The sequence below is a fragment of the Martes martes genome (genome assembly GCF_963455335.1).
Source record: "Martes martes genome assembly, chromosome: 17".
Classification (NCBI taxonomy): domain Eukaryota; kingdom Metazoa; phylum Chordata; class Mammalia; order Carnivora; family Mustelidae; genus Martes; species Martes martes.
The window spans coordinates 4,649,672-4,673,394 of record NC_137905.1 but is presented as its reverse complement, the minus strand read 5'-3'; the positions used below and the strand labels follow the sequence as shown (position 1 = coordinate 4,673,394).

Sequence of the window (23,723 nt, the reverse complement as noted above, 5' to 3'; positions counted from 1 at the left end):
GGTCCGCGGTGCGCCCAGCGTCTTAGGATGGACCGCACTCCGCTGCCCCCCAAGAACCACGCGCGCTCATTACAGTCCAGCTCCCCGGCCGGCTCCAGACCCGGTGACGCAGGGTAAGGCGAGGTCCGGGAATCCGCATTTTCCACCAGCGTCCGCTCGCCCACCTCCACCCCATCCCTCGCTCCAGGTGATTCTTAGGATCTGGCCACATCGGGAAGCAGCCGCCGCGGGTCGACGCCGCGGCTAAGTCCACGGCGCGCTCCCGGGGCGGGGCCAGGTGCGCCAGGTGCAGCCGGGCGCGCAGCTCCGCCCCGGGGGCGGGGCCCCACCTGCGGCGGGCAGGTAGGCGGCTACCTGGTAACCCGGGCCCGGCCCTGGAGGTTTGGGCGCGCGCAGCCAGTCCCGACCACGCCGGGGACCGAGGGACGCGGGCAGGGGCGGCCGCCGGCGGACGGGAGGCTGAGCGAGGGGCCTCCGCCTGGTCACCATGGTCGAAAGACGCTTCTCTCAGTTCCTGCAGAAACTCCCCTTCTCGGGCGCGGGCCACCTGTACGAGCCCCTGGAGAGGAGCGAGTTGGAAATCTTGGTGAGTCCGGGCGACCCGGCGCGGGCCGTGCGACCTGACCCCCCGCCCCACCGCGCCCCACCGCACCCCACCCTCCGCCGGGACCCCTCCCGCAGCTCGCCCTCCCGCCCCTGGCTCTAGAAAGATCTCTGGAGCAACCCCAGCTCCTGTTTCTGCTCGGAGCCGGGCTCGCGCCGTTTAAGCCTCTTCGGACGCACAGCCCGTTTTGTGGATTTGATACTGAGGCCGAGAAAGGTTACATGTGCCCCTTAAGACGCACCCAGTTAGCAAACGACCCAGCCAGGAGCTTCACCTAGGTTTCTCTGGCTCCGGAGAATGTAAATTCCCAGGTCTCTGCACTCAGGCTGCTGTATGGATTTTTTTTTTTTTTTTAAAGTTACTTGAGTTAGAAAAAAAAAAAAAAAAGCGATGTAAAAAAACCAAAAACACCTGGGGAAAATGTTTTAGCCGTGATAGTAATAATAATGGTGGAATTAGAGTAAAGAGCAGCCAGGCCTCCCAGCTTTGGTTCCTATGTCTGCAACGCAGTTCTGAAAAGCCCTCAGGTTTGTACGTTGACTTAGCAACCTCCAGGGGACCCTCTAGGATAAATCAACATAATTTTCAGGCCCGGGGCATGGGAGGGTTGGGGAGAGGAGGGGTTTCCCAGTGGCTGAACTGACACAGCTGTCCAAAAAAGCCCTTCCACTTGGGGACGCCGGGGTCAGTGGATGACCCGGTGAGTTTCTCTGTAGGTTTGTAGGAGTCTAAGCTTCTCACCTTTCGGGATATGAGCGGAGAGTGCTGAATTCCTGCAAAAGCCTCTTGGGGGCATTGCACTTTTTTTCTTTTCAGCCTAATCAGTCATTCAAAAATAAAATTCCTGAAATAGTGCCTTGGGCATGCTCAGGAGAACACAGCCATCTGACCTCCCAGTTAAATTTACTTTTTAATGGAAAAGAGCAGATGGAAAAACTCAATTTATTGAATTTTCCTCCCAAAGAATGACAACAATCAAAACGGTTTTGTGGTATGATTCCTAAATATTTGTGCATTAAATGAATAGTATTTTATATGTGAAGGTTAGCACGAGAATTCCGGTGCCGGGGCTGTAGGACCACAGGGCTGTGTAACTAGCAGTTCTCCCGTCGTCTCTGTGTTTCTGAAGGGACATGTGGTTTCAACATGGCTTGTAGAGTTTGATTCTTTTGCTGAGATTGATTTCTCTACCCACATGTCGTGCCCTGGGTTCTGCTAAAGGAGTGTGAAGTCAGTTTGCCAATATTGTTGCCTTTTCTGCGTGACTCTCTTTTCTGGTTTTTGCATCATGCTGGGTATTTTTCAAGCACTCCTGATGTGTGGTTGATTATGATTAGATTTAATAGGATGTCCAGGTGTGCTGGGTATGGGGGTCATGTAACACGACTAGAGATGCTGGGGTGAGTTTGACCTTGGCACCAAAGTGGACTTCAGTCCTCCAGATCTCTTCCGAGGGGTCCTCAAGGGTATGACGGGTCCTCAACCTATCTGTAGGTGTGTGTTGGGGGGGTTCGCCCACCTGGTCGAGGACCCAGATGTTCTCAGTAGCACCCTGAAGGGTGGGTGATGGGCGACGTCGCGGTGGGGAGGGGAGACTGGCGAACCAGGAACCAGCAGCAAAGGCTTGGTGAGAAACAAAATGTCCTATCTCTTAAAAAAAAAAAAAATGTCCTATCTCTGAAGGGTCCTGGTACAAACCCAGGAGGCTACACTGAAAGGAGCTGGGGAGCGGGTCAATGGAGTGGGGGGGGGGCCTGTTTCCCACCAGCTTAGCTTAGAGCCTGAACCTCCTTCGCTCTCACACTTCCTTCCCCCATTTGAACCCTCTTTTGCCAAGAAAAATGGAAAAAAGCCAAGTGTGCTCTCAGCGATCATTTCTACGAGAGTTGTAACTCTCTCTTACGAGCATGTGTTGTACTCGGTGTTCTGGGCAGCCTCTGAAACCCCCGCCGCTTTGCCCAGCCACCTCACTTATAACACCATTACTGAGAACTTGCTGTGTCTTCTTTCTGCGCTGTCTTCTGTCTCTCTGTGCCGAGGTCAATTTTATTATTATAATCACATCATCGATAAGGACATGGAGGCTCACAGGTGGGGCCAGGCGCTAAGGATACAGCTGGGTACAAAATGAAGTTTGTGGGGGCGGCCCACAGGTGACAGAGAAACCAAGAGATGTTTAATCGGAGATCTGGTGGGGGGGGGGTTCTGGGGTATGATGGGGACCAAGAAAGCAGAGTGGCCAGGCAGGGGACACGTGGGCCAGGGAGGACTGGGGCAGGGGACACGTGGGCCAGCCTTGGAGGCTGAATCTGAGCACAGAGCTTATGGCTCTGAAGATGCCTCGTTCTTCCCGTATTTTCAGTATCACCACAAGGAAGGGGTTTGAGAGATCCTCTTAATTCAACTACTGGGGAAAAAACCCCTTCTCTGTTTTAACCTGAATGGTGGGTGAGGAGAACGTCGGACCAGAAATTCCTGCTTCCCGAGGACTTGATGCCAACTCCAGGGAAGTTGTCTTTGACCCGGGGCTCCCCATCTCTTAACCGTCTGGCGCTCCACCCTGTGCTGCCTTCCTGGTCGGTGAACTGATTCATCCTCCTCGGGCTTTCTGGGGTGAAGACGGTGTCCCAGCAGACTCACGTAGTGGTCGCCTGTGCATTCAGCCCAGGTTCATGGCGCATCTGCCGTGTGTCAGGCCGGGGCTGCCTGCCACGGATGGGTATGGAAGAGGATGGACACACTCCCTGCTCTCCTGGTGGGCAGCGATGGGGACCAAATTCAGAGCACAGCCATCACCAAGCATTTGGGCTTTATCTCTGGAGCAACAGGGAACTCTTGGAAGGTTTAAATCAGGTCGTGACAGTCATTCACTCATTCACAGATGCGCCAAACATTAGGAATGAAATAAACAAAACAGACACAATCAGATTTGCATTTTGGAGAGATCACACCTGGGTTGCAGGAAGACCTGGCACAGGAGGGACTTCTGAGACACACCCACACACAAATCCTTAGTGTTTCCCAAAATGTAGCGAGATAGGACTTCTTGAAGCGGTGTGTTGCAGCCTTCCAGTGTTGCCAAATTATTTGTATCAAAAGGTAACTTAAAGAAGTATAAACACAAAACTTGCAATAAATGTGGCTGTGTGTGTATAATGCAACTCAAAAGAGCCACTAACTTTATAATCATAAAGGACAAATGGAGCAACAAAATTTTGACATGATCAGTGACATTTTTTTTAACGTTTCCTTTTTTTTTTAAATTTTATTTATTTAATTGACAGAGAGATAGCATAAGTAAGCAGAGTGGTAGGCAGAGGGAGAGAGAGAAGTAGGCTCTCTGCCGAGCAGGGAGCCCAATGTGGGGCTCGATCCCAGGACCCTGAGATCATGACCCAAGCTGAAGGCACAGGATTTAACCACTGAGCCACCCAGGCGCCCCTCCTTTTTTTTTTTAAGACTTTTTTTAAAAAATTTATTAGAGAGAATGAGGTCAGTGGGAGAAGCAGACTCCCCGTGGAGCAGGGAGCCTGATGCTGGACTCAATCCCGGGACTCCAGGATCATGACCTGAGCCAAAGGCAGTTGCTTAGCCAACTGAGCCACCCAGGCGCCCGACCAGTGACATTTTTTAAAAACTCAGCCACTGATGTTGAATGCTTGTATTGATTATCTATTGCCGTGTAACAAATTACTGCAAAATGCAGTGGCTTAAAACAACAAACGATCATCGCACAGTTTCTGCTGATCAGAAATCTGTGCATCTCAGCTGGGGGCTCCGGGATCTGGTCTCTTGTGAGGTTGTTGTCCAGCTGTTGCCTGGGGCTGTGGTCTCATCTGAAGGCTTACAGTGTGGAAGGGGGAAGGCTTCACTTCCAAACTCCTTCTTGTGGTTGTTTGCAGGCCCCTTACTTTGTGGGCTTGTTTACAGAGCCGCCTCATGGCTCAGCAGGTGGCTTCCCCAAGAGTGAATGATCCAAGAGAGATTGAGAAAGCATCTCTAAAAGCCTAGAAGCCACAGGCTTTTTATAACCCAACGTTGGAAGTGCTGTCTTATCTCTTCTGCCATGTTCTATTCATCTTAAGTGAGTCTAGGGGCTCCTGATTGGCTCAGTCGGTAGAACATGCAACTCTTGATCTTGGGGTCATGAGTTTGAGCCCCACATTGGGTGTAGACATTACTTAAATAAATAAAACTTAAAAAAAAAAAAGTGAGTCTAGGTCTAGCTCATGCTCGGGGCAGGGGTGGAGGTTTGGATTACACAAGTGCATGAAAATCAAGAGGCAGGGATGCTTGGGGGTAGAGGCTGCCAGTGGGGGAAAGGAATAGTTTCTTCCATGAGCTCAGTCACATAAAAAGCAAAACCACACCTGGTGCATCGTCTGCCCAATAGTTATCTTTTTTCTGTTTTCATTACTCTTGAACTCTAGTCTTTATTTAGGCTCCTCTTGAATTTTGACTTTGATAATGTTTATGCTGAGAATGTCTATTTACAGGTATGTGTACAAAATGACATTTCAATATGTCAAGCGTTGGTCTTCTGGTGTAGGATAATCAGCCTCTTAAGCATGGGGGACAGCAAGCGACCTGTGAATGTCAGTGTTCAAGGCTGTCATTTGGTAATGGTAGAATTGGCTTGTGAACTTGAGGGCAAAGTGAGCGTCCGGCATTGTGAGAAAAATATTCTTTCCTTGGTATTGATTACTACACTTGTCGCTTATCAGCCACGGCAAGTAGCTCTGTTTGCAGACGGGATTCGTGTCGGGCCCCACTTGCAATGTGACTACACTGAGTTGACGTGGGATACCGTGTGCTGTGTGATGGTTCCATTCTCCTGCCCAATTTTCCTCCCTGAGCACCTTTCATCCCTGCAGGGTGTCAAGTGATGGTTGTCACAAATACACAGGTTGGCCCTAGTGTCACGTAACAGTGCTTTGTTAAAAATTGGCCCCCAGAAGGTCTATATTAACTAAGGAAATTGTTGAGACGCATAGTTCAAGTTCAGAAGTTCTTAGAAAACTGGGGGCTCTGGAGAACGTGTCCACAGTTGCCATCTTAGAAATCCTGTCCCAAATCCCAGTGTCACGAGCCTTGTTGTTAACAGCGGCAGATCCTAACACCCCCGAGCTCCTCAGGGGAAGGAACTAGAAGGCTCGTAGATAGCTGTCTTCTCCTTCTGTCTTCACATGGTCTTCTCTCCATGTGGATGTGTCCAAATGTTCTCTTCTTAGTAGGATACCAGTCATATTGGCTTAAGGCCCATCCTAATGATTTCATCTTTACTTAGTCACCTCTTTGAAGGGCTTACCTCCAAACACAGTCAAAGTCTGAGGTACTAAGGGTTGGGACTTCAACTTAGGAATTTTGGAGAGCTACGGTTCAGCCCATAGCACTATTTTCCTTATAGAATCTTGAAGGGTATTGGTGGGGAGGGGCTATGGGCCATAATGGGAGAATAAATAATCTTCTATAGGGGTTACAGACACTCTTGAAGTTGTGTTATTAGCCTCACCATCTGCCCTAAGTCCCTAGGTAGGGTATGGATGGGCTGTGTTCTCGCAACTCCACCGTCTTCCCACCCATCTTCCCATTGGTTGGGAACAGAGCCCAGCAAAGCATGTGTTGGCCCAACTTGAAACTCAAGTGCACAATGGGGAAGAAGTGCTTCAAGATTCCGGAGTCCCTGGGCAAAGGAAGACTTGAACGATCTGGAACAAAGGCAGGCACTACCTGTAATCATTCTTTATATTTCAAACCACTGAAACCAAACCACCATGTTAATTAGATCTGGTTATTTCACAGCTGACCCCAGGATGATGCCATGTACACCTCAGGGACCTCTTGTCTTTGCCTCTCCAGCAAGACTGAACTTGGGGGTCCTTGTGGTGGGTAGGGGAAAGAATACTGACCTGGGAGACCCTTCCCAACCAGGAGGCATTGGTTAGGGCTCAGAATGGGACCAGAAACCCAGCGTTCCAGCCTGGGGCCCATTATTTATGGCAACGCAAATTAAGCGTATTTCAAATGCCCTTGCCAGAAAGTGGAGACCTTTATGGTAAGAGTCAGTGAAAGTGTTGGATTTCCTCTCTGACTTCCAGAAAGTGACAGCATTTTTTATTAAGAATCAGTCACTGTCTCAGGGCACGTGGGTGGCTCAGTTGGTGGAGTGACTGCCTTGGGCTTGGGTTGTGATTCCAGGGTCGTGGGATCGCGCCCCACAGGGGGCTCCTTGCTCATTGGGAGGTCTGCTTCGCCCCCTCCCCCTGCTCATGCTCTCTTTCTCTTAAAAAAAAAAAAAAAAAAGAATCTGACTTGGGTCGAGACTGCAGCCCCATGCCCGGAGAAGAGCTCAGTGGTGGGGGCAAGACTAGCTCCATCATGTGTGGGGTCCAGTGCAAAAGGAAAATGTGGGGGAAATGACCAAGAATTTCCAGATAGACATCGGGCATCGCGTGCAGCCTGCACCCTTCTGAGCACGCCCATAGGGCTGGCCCCCCTGGGGGTCACTGGGCATAAGTCAGTAGTCAGACATGCCAACAAGTGCTTAGTTTGGTCTCCCCCTCTTCAGCCCCCACACAGACCCCTCCTCTGGCTGTCCCCTACTTTTGTCCATTCATTCTGTAGATCAGCTCTTCTCCAGATGCTGTCTGGGACCAGCAATCTGAGTCTTAACAAGCCCTCGGGGTGGGGGGAGGGGTCTCGCGCTCACTTGAGTTTGAGAACCACCGCGCTGCACAGTTTGCTTCTCCATTCCTTGGACAGGCGGCCTCCTGGTCGCCAGACCCTTTTGGAGGCACTGAAGACAAAATAGCAAAACACTGACCCTCCCGAATGGAGCTTACAGTCTGGTGGGACAGACACACGGTTCTCAAGTAATTGTAGTAGTATGTGTAGAATTACAAATTGAGGTAAGCCCCGTGAAGGACAGCACGTGTAAGATGCGGGCTGGACACAGCCTGTGTATGGGGGAACGTGGGGACTTTACTGCTGCGGTCTGTGTGTAATTCAGGGAGACTTCCTGGAGGAGGTGGCAGGGCTTTGGAGCGCTGAGGCTTGCACTCACGCTGCCACAGATTTCCCCAAGGCAGGGTGGCCTCCCTGCTCTCATCTGGGAGGTACCTGACACCCAGGGGGTTTCTGCAGAGTTCTCATTCTCCAGTTTCAGGAATCCCCTCCCTTGCAGCCGTCCCCCTCTCTGTCTCTTCCTCCCCCACATTCCAGCACTGAAATGTGAGTGATAGTTTTGCCTTTCTTGGTCATTGAAATATGCCAGTATTCGTTGTTGGTCTTTGACTATCGTTTATGACCCAGGAGCTGTTCATATTTTCCTTTCTAAGCTCCCCACCCCCCTCCCAGAAGCCACAATAAAAATACGTACAATAGGAGATGCGTCCTCCACTGGCCGTTTGCTCCCAGTTTCCTCCTCAGCGGGGGGGTGGGGGGTGAGGCGTGGAGGAAGGTGCCATTTGTATCCAATCAGTTTGCAGTAAACTGATGACTGCGGTTTGCTCCGTGTCCTGGCCCCTCCGCTATGCAGTTCCTGAGAGGCTGGGTTAGGAGCCCTGACACCTGACTGCTGACGCCCGCAGCCCAGGCTCCCTGCATGCAGATTCTATTCCGCCACTTGCCAGCAGTGAGCCCCCAAGCAAATTCCTTAGTTTCCTGTACAACAGGGCACTCACTCACCGCAGGGATCGGCTGTGGAATGGAATGATTTGGTTTGCGTAAAGCATTTAGGGCAGCCCCCATCTCTAATTATTCTTTATATACCATTACGTAGTGTCTCTTTTAAAAAAAAAAAAACCAGACATAAAATCATACTGTGCACACCAGCTGCAACCCCTCCAGCCTCTCCGTGCCCCTGCAGCGTACGCAGATGGAGAACATTCTTTCTTCAGTGGGTACATACGGATTTCTACGTAACCCACCCGCTCCTGCTGGGCATTTAGACGGCTTCCTTTTCTTTTCTTCAGTTTTTAGAAGAATGTTCCAGGGAATATCTATGGGTGCACCACGTTATTCTGAATCCTTACAAAACCCCCTGCAGCGGGTGGCTCAGTTGGTTAAGCCACTGCCTTCGGCTCAGGTCATGATCCCAGAGTCCTGGGATCGAGTCCCGCATCGGGTTCCTTGCTCGGCGGGGAGCCTGCTTCTCTCGCTGCCTCTGCCTGCCACTCTGCCTGCTTGTGTGTACTCTCTCTCTCTCTCTGGCAAATAAATAAAATCTTAAAAAAAAAATTTATAAAAACCCCCTGCAGAAATCTGAGGTTTGCCCGGGGTCGGGCAGAGGTCCCAGGAGCTGGGACCCCAGTCAGCCCGCGTGTGCTGGATGCTGGAGTTCTGCCGGCTCCTGCCTGTCCGCTTTCTCCTCCATAAAGTTACTGACCTCCCCGTCCTCACTAGTAAGTATTTCGTGGAGAGTCATGTGCAGGCTGCGTCAACACCCCGTTTCTCTTTCTCGTATCTTTTCACTCTGCTTCTAACATCTGGGCGTGGTCCCTGCCCCAGTGGATTACTTACTAATCTTCTAGTAGTGTCACTCTCTACTTTCTTCCGTGCTGTTCTGGGGGGAGGGAGGGCTGCCCTCTTTGTGCTCGCTTATTCATTCATTCATTCATTCATCTTATTATGAACTTGCGTGTTCTTGTCATATATATATATATGCACCGATTCCGTCCCATCCCGTGAGTACTGCCATCTTGGTGCCGGCTCCTTCTAGACCCTTCTCTCCCTCCGCCAGTGAGAGTGGTGGTGTGTTTACTTATTGCACAATTGTGTTGCTTGTACCCAGCCTCCTTCCCTTCCTGGTGGCTCCCGGTCACGTTGGCCACCACCTCACTGGGGCAGCTCCTCCTCAGGGTCCCCGACCACACTGGCCATCCCCGCAAAAGGAGTGTGCCCCGTGTGTCTCGTTCTGTCCTGTGGGTAGTGTCTGGTGGGGCAGGGTCACACCACCGTCCCACACGCGTGGATCGCCAGCAGTGCCTAGATAGAATTGCAGGCGCCAGGAAAGACCTCTGGAACCCGGGTCGCCCTGAGGCTGGAACTTAAGAGCCCTGTCTCCGCAGTCCAGGGCGCGGGGATATGATGATTCCCGTCTTCCGGAGAAGGCAGCCTCGGAGAAGTTGAGGGCCTGGCGGACGGTTGCACGGCCGGCAGCTGGGGGAAGCAGACAAGAGCCCCGATCAGTGAGTCGGCGGCCAGGCCGCACGCCCTCTGCCCAGCTGACTCAGGGTTGTTTCCCCTTAACATTAAAGAGTCCTGGGCGGCCCCGTGGGGTTACCTGCCTCGCTCCTCCCCCATGTCCGCCTGCCTCTGCTCCGAGCATCCCAGGGGGCTTGTCCTCCCCACCTGCCTGAGCGTCTGCACTCCTTCTGCCTCGAAGCCCCCTCCCCTCCTTTACAGGTTCTGCTCCCCGACCCCCAGGCTTGGTCCATACCACCTTTCCCTTTGAATCAGCAGTTCAAACTGGCGACCCAAGATTCAAGAAGATGAAAAAGGGCGTATGTTAGGAGTCCCTGGCCACTTCTGTCTTCTTGCCACCCTCTTCCCAGCCCAAAAGGCAATGAACCCTGGTTTCCTTTCTCTTTTCGCTATCCGTAGGCTAATTTAGTACTCTTTGACCCTTTCTCTTGTTAATGGGACCGCCACTTGGGAAAACTGCCTGGCATTGTCCGGCATCACTCCAGGCACATGTGCGGATGGTCCAGCATCCCACCCGGGGGAAAGGAGGCCGTGCAGCTGCTTACACACAGGCTCTGGGTGGAAGTGTTACGTGTAATAGGCCAAACCAGACACAACCGAAACGCCCACCCACATGCGGTAGTTAAGTGAAGTGTGGCATATCAGATCAGTGGCATGCCTGCGATGCGAGGAGAGGACGCATTACGATTTCCCATCCCAGTCGTTCATGGAGCAACACAGGTGTGTCCCGCTGCAGTAACAGTGGGTAGCAGAAGACAGACCCAGAGGACATTTGTATGATTTGTGTTCATTTCTGTGGTGGCCCAAAATAAATCCCCATGGATAGAAACCCAAATGTGGCTCATCGTCCGAGGGGCCGAGGACAGAGAGTGGGCACGGGGCAGCCTCCCGAGTGCCACAGAGGCTCTCCCCTGCATCGGTGTGGGAGGGACGCGTCACTCGGATGTCCACACATAAGAGAAGGCATCCAGGTACGTGCTTGGTATTTGTGCACACGACTGCACAGAGGTCACACTTTTTTCTGTATAGGTAAATAAAAAGCTTTCGGCAGCTGATTTTACCCGCAGCACAGTGTTTTGGGGACACGGGTTTCTGGTAGTTGGCTGTTGTCGCAGGACTGCCGCGGATGACTTTGAACGGACACTGCCTCGCAGTTGACAAGTCGGAAAAAGAGGAAAAGGAACTTGCTAGCACGGGGCGGCTTTAGACTCTGAGATGGCCAGCTCGCCTTCTGAAAGCTCTGTCCCCCTTCCCGGCCCCGCACCTCCCCCAGCAGACAGGGGAAGGCTGGTGCCCTTGGGCGTGGGTTTGATTCTCTTTTGACATGTCACGTTACCGCCTCCTTTCTGGGAACTCTTGGTTCATATCCTTTGTCCATTCTGTGGAAAGAGGACCTGGTGGTCTTTTGCTCCTTGGTGAATCAGAGCTGTTGGTTTGTGTGCAGAATTATTCCTCATCAGCGTTAGGAGCCGCAGGCACCTTCCCCAGCCTGGTGTTTGTCCTGGGAAGACAACCCCCTTGTTAGGCTGTGAATTTATCCATTTCTTTCTTTCTTTCTTTTTTTTTTGCCTTCGTGGCATCTGCCTTTGTCTTGTGCTCAGAAAGTCCTTTTCATGCTGAGATTAAAACAGAACAAAACAAAACAAAAGAGAAAACAGTCCGTGATTTCTTCTTGTACTTTTATGGTTTCTCTTGTTCCTAATTGTCCTGATTATTTCGGGCAAGGACTGTGTCTGCTTTCCCGAGGTACCGGGCCTGGGTTCTTGTACGCCGTGAGCAGTTGGGGAGCGGATGAGGGGACCAATGAGGGCTCGTTCGAAGAGGGGAGACTCAGGCCTCTGCCCGGGCCACAGGACGGGGCGTGCACTCACCACCAGCAAGGGGAATCCCGGCAAGTTGGGAGCACCCCATTCTGTAATGTGCGACCGCACCTTCCAGCTGCTGGCCCCTCGCTGTCCACACAGGCTCCTGTCCTTGGCAGCCCTCCCTCCCGTCCTGGTCCTGGCAAGGCTCCCAGCACCTGGGGGTATGGAGACCTTCCAGGCAGCTCTCTTGTGCTGCTGCTTCCGTCCCCGCCTCCCTCCCACAAACATTTTTGAGCACCTTTTGTTTGCACCGCTGTGCCGGGCACTTGGGTGTACTCCGGATCTGAGCAGCCGCTCCCCCGTGAGGTGCTGGAGGTGGACAGGCAGATCCGCAGTGTCCTGGGCACAGGGAGGACAGGCAGTCTGGGAGCTCAGGTGTGGGTTGCCTGTGGGGCCCATGGTGGCTGGTGTGCCAGTGTCTTTGGGCTGCTGTGACAAATGACCACAAACAACACAAGTGGCTTAAAACAACACAAATTCATGATCTCGCAGTCCTGGAGGTCAGAAGTCCAACGGGTCTCACTGGGTTAACATCAAGGTGTTGGCCAGGCTGTGTTCCTTCTGAGGGGTTCCAGGAGGAATCTGATTCCTGGCCTTTTTCCAGCTCCTGCAGGTGACCCGCATTCCTTGCCTCGTGGCCCTTCCTCCACCTCCAGTGCTGGGAATCCTGTCGCCCCCCAGCCCCGGCTTCTGTCCTCACATCTCTTCTCCACCCCCTGCCTCCGTCTTACAAAGACTCTCTGAGCCCACAGGGCCCACCCGGATCACCCAAGTTCTCCTCCCCAGCTCAAGATCTCCTTAAGGACACCTGCACAGTCCCCTTTGCCATGCGAGGTCATGTGGTAACAGGTTCAGAGGATCAGATCAGGACGGGGACCTCTGCCGGGGGGCATCATTCGGGCTCAGCTTCTCCCCTGCCCCCACCAACCTCTGCCCCTCCTCCCCTCGGGGGTTCCAGAAAGTTGTTTCTCTATGCACTTTCTCCCTTCTCCCTTCTGCCCAGCACAGTTCTTGCCGAGCTGTTTTCTTGTGTTTTGCGGAGCAGGGACGAAGAGCTGGTCCAGGAGGCTGCCGGCTCAGCCTTCTCTTCATCAGAGGGATGGGGATGAAAAGTGCATTGGCCTCAAAGGGCTGGAGGGATGATTGAATGAGACTGTAGGTGTCAAATGCTGGGCAAGATGTCTGATATGAACTTGCTAGCTGTTCTCTCTGCTGCAGGACTGCTTTACCTGTTACTGCTGGGGCTGCGGTATTCTGTCCTCATTATGACCTGTTAGCTGTTCTCAGCCACCTTTGCCTTGGGCAACTCCTCTTGTCTGCCCAGCTGCTAGAAGGACGTGGGTGCACCTGCTCCCTCAGGTCTCCTCCTCAGCCCTCCTCCAGGAAGCGGAAGGAGCCCTCTTAGACTGACTGAACAGCTCTTCCAACCCAGCACTCCCAGCCTGGTGCTTGGTCCATTGGCCAAGGCCTTCTCTCTCCAAGAGGGCGGCCGCTTAAGACCGGGACCCCGTAGGGGTCGTCTCCCAACGAGGCGTCCTCAGCTCAGCTCTGGCTGCGTATTAGAATCACCTGGGCCCTTTCAGACTCCTGCTGGCTGAGCCCACCGCTTAGCTGGCCTGGGGATAGGCCCCAGCAATGGATTTTGACAAGATCCTAGGGGTTCCCCAACTTTGGAGTGCATCGCAGTCCCCTGGAGGGCTTGTGGAAGCACAGACGACGGGGTCCATGCCCAGAGCTTCTGATCCGGGAGACCCAGGGTAGGGCTGAGAATCTGCCTTTCTAACACGTTCCAGGTGATGCTGGCCCGAGGCGCACAGCTGAGAAGCAGCAGGATAAAGCGTAGGCGGGTAGTTCACAGATACATGCCTCAGGAGAGCCTGTCGCAGAAGTCTGGGAGAGAAGGAAGCGCTTGCATGGAGTTGGGTCATTTGCCCCTCATCTCGGATGTCACCTCCTTAATGACCCTGGCTGCCTGATTGTTCTTGGGTTACTGTGACCCATACGTTGCTTCTGTCCAGGTGCCTTGATCGCCATGACTGTACCCACCCGTACTACGGAATTCTCAAAGAGTCGGGACGGTGTGGCAACCTGGGCGCTTGGCTTCCTCTCTGCCTCCATCCCTCCCTCTGAAACCCTTCAGAGCCTCGCCCTGGCACTCTTTCAGGGCACTTGGGGTGCCCCAAATAGAACATTTGCTCTGCTTAGCACCTTCCCGCCTTTTCTTCCCGAGCCCAGCGTGTCCGATAACGCGTGAGAAGGGTTTCCGCGTGCGCGTGTCGCGGGCACGGTTCGGCGCGCTCCCGTTCTGTCTGGTCACTTAAGCTCCCCTGGGGCCAGACGCCACCCTTGGGGGCTCCGTGTCTAGTTTTCTTTTAGCCCCCGGAAACTTCTGAGTCTCTGCTCTTAAAACCCTCCCTTTCCAGAGGGGGAAACGGAGGCACGGGGGAGGTTTTGGTCAAATATCTTAGAGATGTTAATGTCTCAGCCCTTGAAACAGGGAAGCGGTCTCTGGGGTCTAACTCTGCAAGTGTTTGCGATGAATGGAATCCCCCACCCGGGCGGGGAGGCAGAGGAAGCCTGGCTCCTGGCTCAGCGGGAGACCGGCTGGCCTTCAAGGTGCCACGCGAGCACCTGCCAGCAGTGCGCTCCCTGCTCCCGCAGCCAAGTCCTCTCTCAGCGACTGGCGGATTTGCCCTTGGTGGCTCCTCTGGACGCCTCCGCTGGGATAAATGTCAGCTCCAAGCCATCTTTGCTTAGTGAAAACACCCTAAGAACACTCTAAGTCCTTAGGTTCCAGACCATTTCCTTAGGGCTTGGGGAGGACCTGGCTGGCCCACGTGGGTATGTATGCCGTGGGCAAATAACACTTTGGAGATCACTCGGGGCAGGGGGTGGGCACGGAGGATAGCATTTTGTAATTCTATTTATATGAAATCCTCAGGATGGGTGATCCCTAGAGACAGAGAGCAGATCGGAGGCAGCAGTGAGGGGCTGGGGGAGGCGGAGGGGTATGACCGATCATGCCCCCAGCTCTCCTTTTGGGGGAATGAAAATGTCTTGGAACTAGATGGACGTGGTGGCTTCATAATGTTGGAAATATGCTAAATGCCACAGAATTGTTCCTTTTAAGATGGCTCGTTTTATGTTATGTGAATTTCATCGTAATTAAAAAAGAGAGAGAAAAGGAGATGGGGGGCTGCCCCCTCCCCATTAGGTTTGATGGGAAGGGACAGGGGCTGCCCCAGAGCGAGCACCCAACCTCGATCAGGATAAGCCACTCCAGTGGCAGCGGGCATACGCTGGGATCCTCACCAGGCCGACCCCGTGTGAGTGTCCCTGGCAGAGGTCCCTCGCACACAGTTGGGGCTCGGGGGGCCTGTGCTTAGCCCCGGATCCAAGGGCTCTGCTTTCTGAAACCCTGCAGTGAGACGGAGTGAGCTCTGCCTGATGATGTTCCGGTCCACACCACGCCCCAGCAGCCATGGAACCCGGGAAGGGTCTGGCAGAAGTGGGTTGGGAAAGAGATCGGAGGCCAGAAGGTAGGGACTGTGAGTGTAGACAACACCTTCCTAAGCCCCACTGCGGTGAATGCGAGAAGTGAGCGCACATGTCTGTGATGTGTAGCCCGGAAAGGAGGGGGTCTGGCTCCCTCAAGCCCCCCTTGTACCCGTGCTTGCTTGATTCTACAAAAGCATGACGAGGAAGGCATCATCGTCCCCATTTTGCAAATGAAGGAATTGTGATCAGAGAGGTTGTCATTTGCCCAAGGAGACAGGCTGGCACGTGATGCTGGGCTGTGACCTGGGCAAAGCTAGGGTGAGGGTAAACTGAGGCTTGTGGCTAAGGGCGTGCATCCACTCGTACATTCAGTGGAGCTGAGGGCATGCATCTTTTTTTTTTTTTTTAATTTTATTTATTTATTTGAGAGAGAGAGATGACAAGTAGGCAGAGAGGCAGGCAGAGAGAGAGGGGGAAGCAGGCTCCCTGCCGAGCAGAGAGCCCGATGTGGGGCTCGATCCCAGGACCCTGAGATCACGACCCGGGCCGAAGGCAGAGGCCTAACCCACTGAGCCACCCAGGTGCCCCAAGGGCATGCATCTTTTGACTGGCATCCTCTGCTCTGGCTGAGAAGTGCTCGTGGAGCATGCCCCGAGTCCCAGGCCCTGGTCCCCACCCTGCAGAGTGGCCGCACTGTCCATGGATAGAGGCATTTCGGTGATAATCTCTTGCTGGCAGTTGCAGAGGGGCCATCAGGGAGAGAGCACAGGACTCCTCCAATAGGCAGCACTGTGTCTCATGGGCCTAAGAATTAGCATTTTACCTGGGGAGGGGTGGACATGACATGGGGTCTGCTGCAGCCATATGGAAAACCATGGGTTTTATCCTGATAGCAGCTAGAATCTATCCATTGTTTCAAGCGTGGTGTACGTGTGCATGGGGTGGGAGCGGGACGGGGGACAGGATTTATGATTTTCAGGGTCATTCATGCTACATAAAAAAATGAATTGGGTGTGGTCCTGGCCAGAAAGAAACAGCGAGATCAGGAACGGCCAGCCCGGCAGGACGGAGTCCATGTGTGGTGTGAGCAAGAACGGAGCGTTTACGTCGGGTTGATGGAACCAGAGCTTGTGAACAGAAAAAAAAAAAAAAAAAAAAGTTATGTCTCATTTTGTGATGCACATTTCTCTTAAACGCTGACCTAAGAAGAGCTCATGAAGATTGGGGGTGCCTGTTGAATGTAATCCTGGCCATGCTTCCTGGTCGCGGAACGAGCGAGAACAATCCCAGGAAGTGGATGTGGCTGGCAGAGCATTGCTAAGCAACGAGGGGTTTGGGAGAGCCTGTTGGGAATGGGGGGCTGGCAAGAAGGAAAAGGGGGTTTGCCATCTCCATTCTAGCTGAAGGAAGAGGTTGGCCACTGCCTCGCGCCCCTTCCTCCTTTCCAATGCCCAGCAACCTGCTGGAAAAGGAAAAGATGATTATCACGTCCTGGGGGATTGGAATAGTAGGAATCACTTTGCAAAAATACCTCGCATTTTCCCGATTGAGATCTCCTGGGCTATCACGTCTTCCCGTGCCCTTCAGGTGTTTCTATGGCTGCTTCCCAGGCCTGCCAGATAGACAGAACTCAGCTGGGCTCCCCCTTTCCCTTGGGTTATTGCAGATGACACACCGAACGGGCTTTGATATCACCTACCATCATCGGGGGGCTTCCTCTACAGTGTAGCTCATACCTGACCAGATCCTATAAGCTCAGGAGTCAGGATTCTAAACGAGTACATTATTGCTCTGCTCTGTCAGCTTGGTGCGTTCCTATTCTGTTCGATAAGTTTGCTTCAAAATAGATGCGTCAGTAATAATCAACAACTGGGAACGACCCAAAGGTCCATCAAGAGGAGAACAGATAAATAAATTGTGATAGACTCAGTCAGTGGAATACTTAACCGCCATGAAATTAGCAACCGTCCCCGCGTGCAAGTCACGCATGAATCTCGCTAATACCGCTGAGTGGAAGGAAGCAGACATGGGAAAGTAGCTATTGAAGGTTACTTTTTATAGATAAAGTTTGTGTAAAATTCAAACTTGGCCAAACTCACCTATGGTGACAGAGACCATGACAGCTGTCACCCTGCCTCTTGTGGGAGGGGAACACAGGTTGCTTCCAGGGGCTGGTAATGTCTGTTGCTTGATTTGGAGGCTGGCTGTATGGGTCAGTTTGTGAGAACTTGGGCTGTATGAACTTGAGCTTAAGATGGGGGCATTTTCTCTGTGTATGTTAATACTTTGAGAACAGCATATCAGTGCAAAATTACAATTCCCTTAATAGCAGTCCTGCTTTCTTCACAGATAGGAGGACAGTGTGAATCGAAAGCCATCGAAAAAGAGAAAACAGTCGTAGCTCTGTCGCCCAAGGAAGCAAGCAAATGCCACAAAGAGGATTTGGCCAAAGCGTTTTATGTAAGAACTGAATTTGTCTTTGATGCCAGTATGGTAAGGGTTTTAGCTTCAGAAGAAAGCAACACAAATGATACATTTTTATCATCATTGCTAGAAAATGCTGCTGATGTTGAACTGTTCTGATATCCCCCATGGACCGTCATCATCATTGTTGTCAACGGAACCAACCTTCATGGGGCCCTTGCCAGAGGACAGGCACCTTCCCGAATCTCTGTAACCTTTCTCTTACTTGGAGGCGCAGAGAACATGGGAACTCACGTGGTTCCCAGTGAGACTTGAATCCAGGTGGTCTGACATGAAAGTTCAAACTTTTAATCGCCCCTGTTCACACACTTCCTCTTTTATAATGCAGGATTTTGGCAATTACTGAAACCAGATACTTACATGTTTCTCAAGTGAATTTGACTTCCTGGCCAGTGCAAGAAAACACACACACACACCCCTTCTCTCCACGAAGCTCTTCTCTAAGGCTAAGGAATGTTGCTCGCCATCTGTTTTTAATTTACCTAGAAAACTGAGCAAACATGGCGATGTGTGTGTGTTATAACCCACCACATTTGGGAAAGCATTTCCCAAGACAGTTGGAAATCAGTGTTTCACACCAGGCTTTTCCCTTTCTTTCTTTCTTTCTTTCTAGAGAGAGTGTGTGAGTTAGCGGGGCGCAGAGGGAGAGAGAGAGTCCCAAACAGGCTCCAGGCCTAGCAGAGAGCCCAACGTGGGGCCTGAGCCCACGACCCTGAGATCATGACCTGTGTCGCAACCAAGAGTCGGACTCTTAACCGACTGAACCACCCAGGCACCCATCATGCCAGACTTTTCTTGAGAATAATTCGAACGTCTGTTTATATTCAAGTCCCGCTTGTTAGTATTAAGAGAAGGAAATAGTTTTGCCTCACCTAGATGTCTTCCCTGTCCAGCCAACGAGCTTGGTTTTTTCCTCTTTTGAAATGAATCTAAAAATCGGTTCAGTTTCTCCTGTCACCTCTGTCGCCCGGTTCAGCGTTCTTGTTGCCGACTTTTTAAAAACAAGGACGCCGTTGCCGCGACCAGAATAACAACGTTGCCTTACGTAATCATCAACTTAATATTAGTTGGTATAAAGAGCTTGAAATTGTATCTGGCACAGTGCATGTACGATATAATCATTTTAGTTATTTTTTTTGTTGTTTTCTTTTTAATCTTTAATTGTGGTAAAATGCACAACGTAGCATTTGCCATCCTAGCCATCGTTGAGTGGACGGTTTGGGAGTATTGAGCCCACGTTGTGCAACCAAACTCCAGAACTCTTTGCATCTTATAAAATTGAGGCTCTGTCCCCATGAAACCGTAACTCCCCGCTGCACACCACGCAGCCCCTGGCCCTCACCTCCTCCTCGTCCCCTCTGGGAATCTGACTGCTTGAGCCACCTCATATAGGTGGGATCGTACAGTCTGCCTTCTCCTGAGTGGCCTACCCAGCCACCCATGGGCACCTGGGCCGCTCCCTCTGCTTGGCTTTTGAGAAAAGCACGCTAGGGAAGCCTGGGTGGCTCAGTCGGCTAAGCCTCCGACTTGACTCTTGGTTTCAGCTCAGGTCGGGGTCTCAGGGTCATGGGAGGCAGCCCCGCGTGGTTGGGGTCCATGCTCAGCGGGAATCTGCTTGAGAGTCTTTCCCCCTCCTCTTCCCTCCTCCTTTGCTCCTTCCCCTCCCCACTCACACGCTCTCTCTCTCTCTAAAATAAATAAATAGATGAAAATCTTTGGGGGGGAAAGAGAGAGAGTAGCGCTGCACACACATCCCTTCGAGACCTACTTCTTTCCGTATCTATTCGCCCAGAAGGGAAATTGCTGCATCATGTGAAGATTCTATTTTTAATATTTTGAGGAATCCCATCCTGTTGTGCATAGTTGCTGTACCATTTCAGGTTCCCAAGGCCCTTTTTTTTTTTTTTTTTAAAGAAGAAAATATAAACGTTTCTACATTTCTGGGATTTCCTGCTACAACCACACTCGTTGAAATTTAGACTCAAGGTTGTCTTTTCTGTGGTAATTATAGGGCAAGAAAGAACTGGAATGTGGGTGTTCCTTCTCTCTCTGTTGCTGTTTGCCCGGGGTCTTTGAACAAGTTCCTTCTCCTTGGTGGACAGTCCAATTTCCTGGTTGATTCTGGAAGTGGCCGGCTTCCGAAGTGGGAGTTCTGTGAGGTGGGCTCCCTGGTCCTTCAGGGCCCACTGGTGAGCCTGTGCATAACCGTGTCCTTCCAGGTGGACTTACAAAATGGGCTGTCCGAGTTCTCGGTGTCGCAGCGGAGACAGGTCCATGGCTGGAATGAATTTGTCGCCGATAACAGCGAACCCGTGTGGAAGAAATATCTCGACCAGGTAGGTGTCATTCCTTGCATTAACTAGTGCAAGCCAGAGGGGTGGGATAGTCATTCGTTCTTTAAATATTGACTGGGGGTGTCCTTGGACCAGTCTTGGGGTGCACGGGTACCAAGATAAAGAAGGCTCCCTGCTCATGCAGGCTGGTTTTAGCCAGCAGGAGGGATGGCCACGAGTAGATCTCGAATCACCCAGGCAGCGGTGACCATGAATGAGAGCTGTTACATTCACAGAGGGTTTTCACAGGCTGGGCTCCGTGCCGAGTGAGTGAGTAAGCATTAACTCACTTCATCTTCCTCTTCACTTTGAGGTGAGGAGGGTGAGCGGAGGAATTGAAATATTCCCCCAGGCTGTGTAGGGTTGCTAGGGTTAGCAAGTAGAATGCCTTGTTCAATTTGAATTCCAAAGAAATACAGTTTTTTTGGTATAAATATGTCCCACATGTTGCATGGGACATTGATACCCCCCCCCCAAATGTCCCTTGTTTATCGGCAATTCAAATTTAACTGGCTGTCCTGTAGTCTGCCTGGCCGCTGGAGCCTAGTGCCCGCGGCAGTAAGTGGCACGCTAGGCTAGAGCCAGGCCGCTGGCTCCAGAGCCCCTGTCCTTCTCCGCCTCAGCCCTCGGTGCTGCCACCGTGCCAGATGGATGGCACAGAACTCAGATGCCTACACGCCACTGGGGGAGGAAAGAAAAATTTGAAATACACATGGCTGCAAGTTCTGGTCTAGAAGTCAGCACCCCCACCACCTACCCCGTATCCGTTCAGAAACCGCAGTTCACAGGCTGATTACCCCAGATACCTGAAGGCATTCAGACTGCCTCGGTTTCCCCCGCGTGGCCCCCCTGAACTCCCTCCCATCCCTGACACCTGCCGCTCTGCTCTGAGCTCCCCGGGCTGCCGCGGCTTCCGCAGCCTCCCTATTGGCTCAGCGTGTAAAGCTTCGTGATTGGTTGTTTGGGGACCAATCGCAGCCCTCCTCGCAGCATCCTCGCGCTCTGCCCTCCTCGTGCCACTCATCGGTCAGGTCCCTGCTCACGGGGGATGTGACTCCTTGACGCACTTGGCACCAAATTCAGCTTCTGGGTGCGCGGGTGGCTCTGGCCAGCCCGAAAGCTTCCCGGAATCCCCGGGCTGGAAGGAAGCCGCTGCGGCTCCTGGAAGCTGGAGTTCAAGGAAGCAGGCTGACGCCGGCGGTGGGGATGGACCGTGTCCCTTCTGTCCGCTGGGCCTCGATCAGTCCTGCTCTGGCTGCCCCTTCCTCCAGGACGCTCTCCTGTTTCCACAGCCAACCTCCTTCCCCCTTCTGCCCTGTTAACATTCCCACAGACGCCAGCCAGGGCCTTTCCAGAAGCGGCCCTGGCTTTCCCTTTCTAGAAAATGGTTCTAATACATACCCACCATTCTGAGTTTGACTCGAGAAGCGGACAGCTTAGCACATGTGAAGGACTTGATAACGGTTGTGCCCCACTGCGATGTCTCCTGGTTGGCCCTGACGGAAGCATAGCCGTCGAGAGCACAGGTGTTGGATCCCACCAGCCTACATGAACCCGTGGGCAGTTGAGTTTCTTTGAGAGCCTCGGGTGCTCGTTTTTCAAGCAGGGATACTGAACCGTGCCTGTGTCAATGGGTTAGGAAGAGCCTGAGAAATGGTACAGCTGTAGCATTAAGCAGGGCATGTGGGATGCGCTTAGTAAAATGTCGCTTGGCTCTCTTGTTCCTGTAGCAGACCCCTTTCTGCCTGTCTCCCTTGAATGTGTGGGCTCAGAAGGGCCCCGAGCGAGGAAGGGTCTGGCCATCTGTGGCCAGAGCAGCCCATGTGGCTTGTGGCAGGACCTTCTCATTGGGTCTGGCACCTGTTTGCTGGATTTCATGGTGACTCACTTGTGTTGGATGACACCGACTGGACAGGTGCTTGGGATGGTCTGAAGATGGGGATGGAGGGGGGGTACTGGTGATGTCAGCATTGAAGAAATGTCCAGGTCCAGCTCAGGAGAGGGCTGAATCTATGGGATTGGAATTGGGGTTCAAGATGGCTCTTGGTCCAGGCCTGGCCAGAGACCAGCACTGGGTCCCAGCACTCAGAGGGGTCCTGGCCAGGACTGCGCACCCCTGAGCTAGCCTTGAACCCATGGCTAGAGGGGCCTGTTGTCCAGAAATAGACCTGGTGTTCCCAGAGTCCTGGGTGGGTATAGCCTGAAGGGAGGGGAGGGCAGGGAGCCAGGTGGCAATGTGGAAGTGACCTGGACAGGAGGACTTGCACCTGAGGGAGGACAGACCTAGTGCTGATCTCTGCTCTGTGACCTGAGTAGGAGCTCTCACCCCACCAAGCCTTGAGTTTCCCCACCTAAAACTGGGTGCTTGCTGCTTTATTCACTCATTCATTCTAGATAAATGCTTTTTATGTTCCTGGATTTGAGCTAGGCACTGTGCAGAGAGCAGGAGCCAGACCAACTTTTTGCTTATGGGAAAACAGACAGACAGTTGCCTATATAACACATCACCCAGTCAGTGTGATGGGGAGAAACGAGTCAGGACAGGTGCTAGGAAATGATCACAGGACAGCTGTTTTGGCCTGTGTGCTCAGGGGAGCCGTTTGGTGCCTAAAGGGCTGATCTTCGAGCAGAGACCTGAAAAAAGTGGAGGAGGGAGCCGTGGGTCGGTCTGGAGGAAGGATGTGCAGAAGCGGGGGGGAGTGCAAAGGCCCTGAGGCAGCGGAGGCTGGGGTCACGTGAGGATAACCGAGCTTTAGAAGATGAACTGGAGAAGTCAGGTGCCTGGTGCATGCTGGGGGTTCAGCCCCTGTTTGTGCATCTCTCACCTCACTTCTGTCCAACAGGATGGCAAGTCTGTGGTGGGCTCAGGGCCGAAATGAAATCTTCCTCTTAGCTCTGCTGGACAGAGGTGTTTTTCCTCCTGTGCTAGGTTGAATAGCGCCCCGCTCAAACTCATGTCTACCTGGAACTCTGAATAGTGCCTTATTTGGAAATAAGGTCTTGGGGTGCTTGGGAGGCTCAGTTGGTTAAGTGTCTACCTTCAACTCTGGTCATGAACCCAGGGTCCTGGGATCGAGCACCACGTTGGGTTCCCTGCTCGGTGGGGAGCCTGCTTCTCTCTCTCCCTTTGCCCGCCTCTCCTCCTGCTTTTGCTCTCTCCATTTCTCTGTCAAATAAATGAAATCTTTAAAAAAAGAAAAAAGGAAATAAGGTCTTTGCAGGTGTGACTTAGTTCAGATGAGGTCTTATTGGATTAGGGTGGCCCTAAATCCTGTCCCTGATGTCCTTGATAAGAAGAGGGAGACACATGGAGACAGCCACAGGCCGGAAAAGGCCATGTGAGCACAGTGGCCCAGACCGGAGGGGTGTGTCTCCAAGCCAAGAACAGCACAGATGGCGGGCCAGCACCAGAGGCTGGGAGAGGCGGGAAGGGGTCTCTCCCAGAACCTCCAGGGAGAGTTTGGCCCTACCAACACCTTCATTTGAAGTTCTGGCCTCGGGAACCGAGAGAATCCGCCTACATTGTTTTAAGCCCCCAGGCTGTGGTCATTTATCACAGCTGCCCCAGACGGGATGCCCCCTCCGCTGGGCTTTCCTGAGCTCGCATATCCCTCTGCTCTTGGACTTCATCCTCCCTGGACTTCTGAGGAAAGGGTGTGTCCGCCTCCACCTGTGAGTGCTTGTGGCTTTGGCCGTGAGCTCTGCCAGGCAGCGCCAAGTGCAGCCCCTCCCCCT

At 52.6% G+C, this 23,723-nt stretch overlaps 1 protein-coding gene across 2 annotated transcripts in view; it reads left to right on the top strand.

The window, feature by feature from the left end:
- Positions 1–487: 487 nt before the first annotated feature.
- Positions 488–23,723, top strand: part of ATP2C2 (ATPase secretory pathway Ca2+ transporting 2) — a gene marked incomplete at its 5' end in the record, with an annotated part of 61,024 nt that continues 37,788 nt past the window's right edge. Inside the window, 3 exons of one of the 2 annotated variants that reach the window (XM_080829140.1) lie at positions 488–586; positions 17,521–17,631; positions 19,875–19,991. In XM_080829140.1, coding sequence (XP_080685266.1) covers positions 488–586; positions 17,521–17,631; positions 19,875–19,991 — 327 coding nt within the window. Of the gene's footprint in view, positions 605–17,520; positions 17,632–19,874; positions 19,992–23,723 lie in introns of both variants that reach the window. The other variant, XM_080829139.1, reaches the window with a different exon arrangement.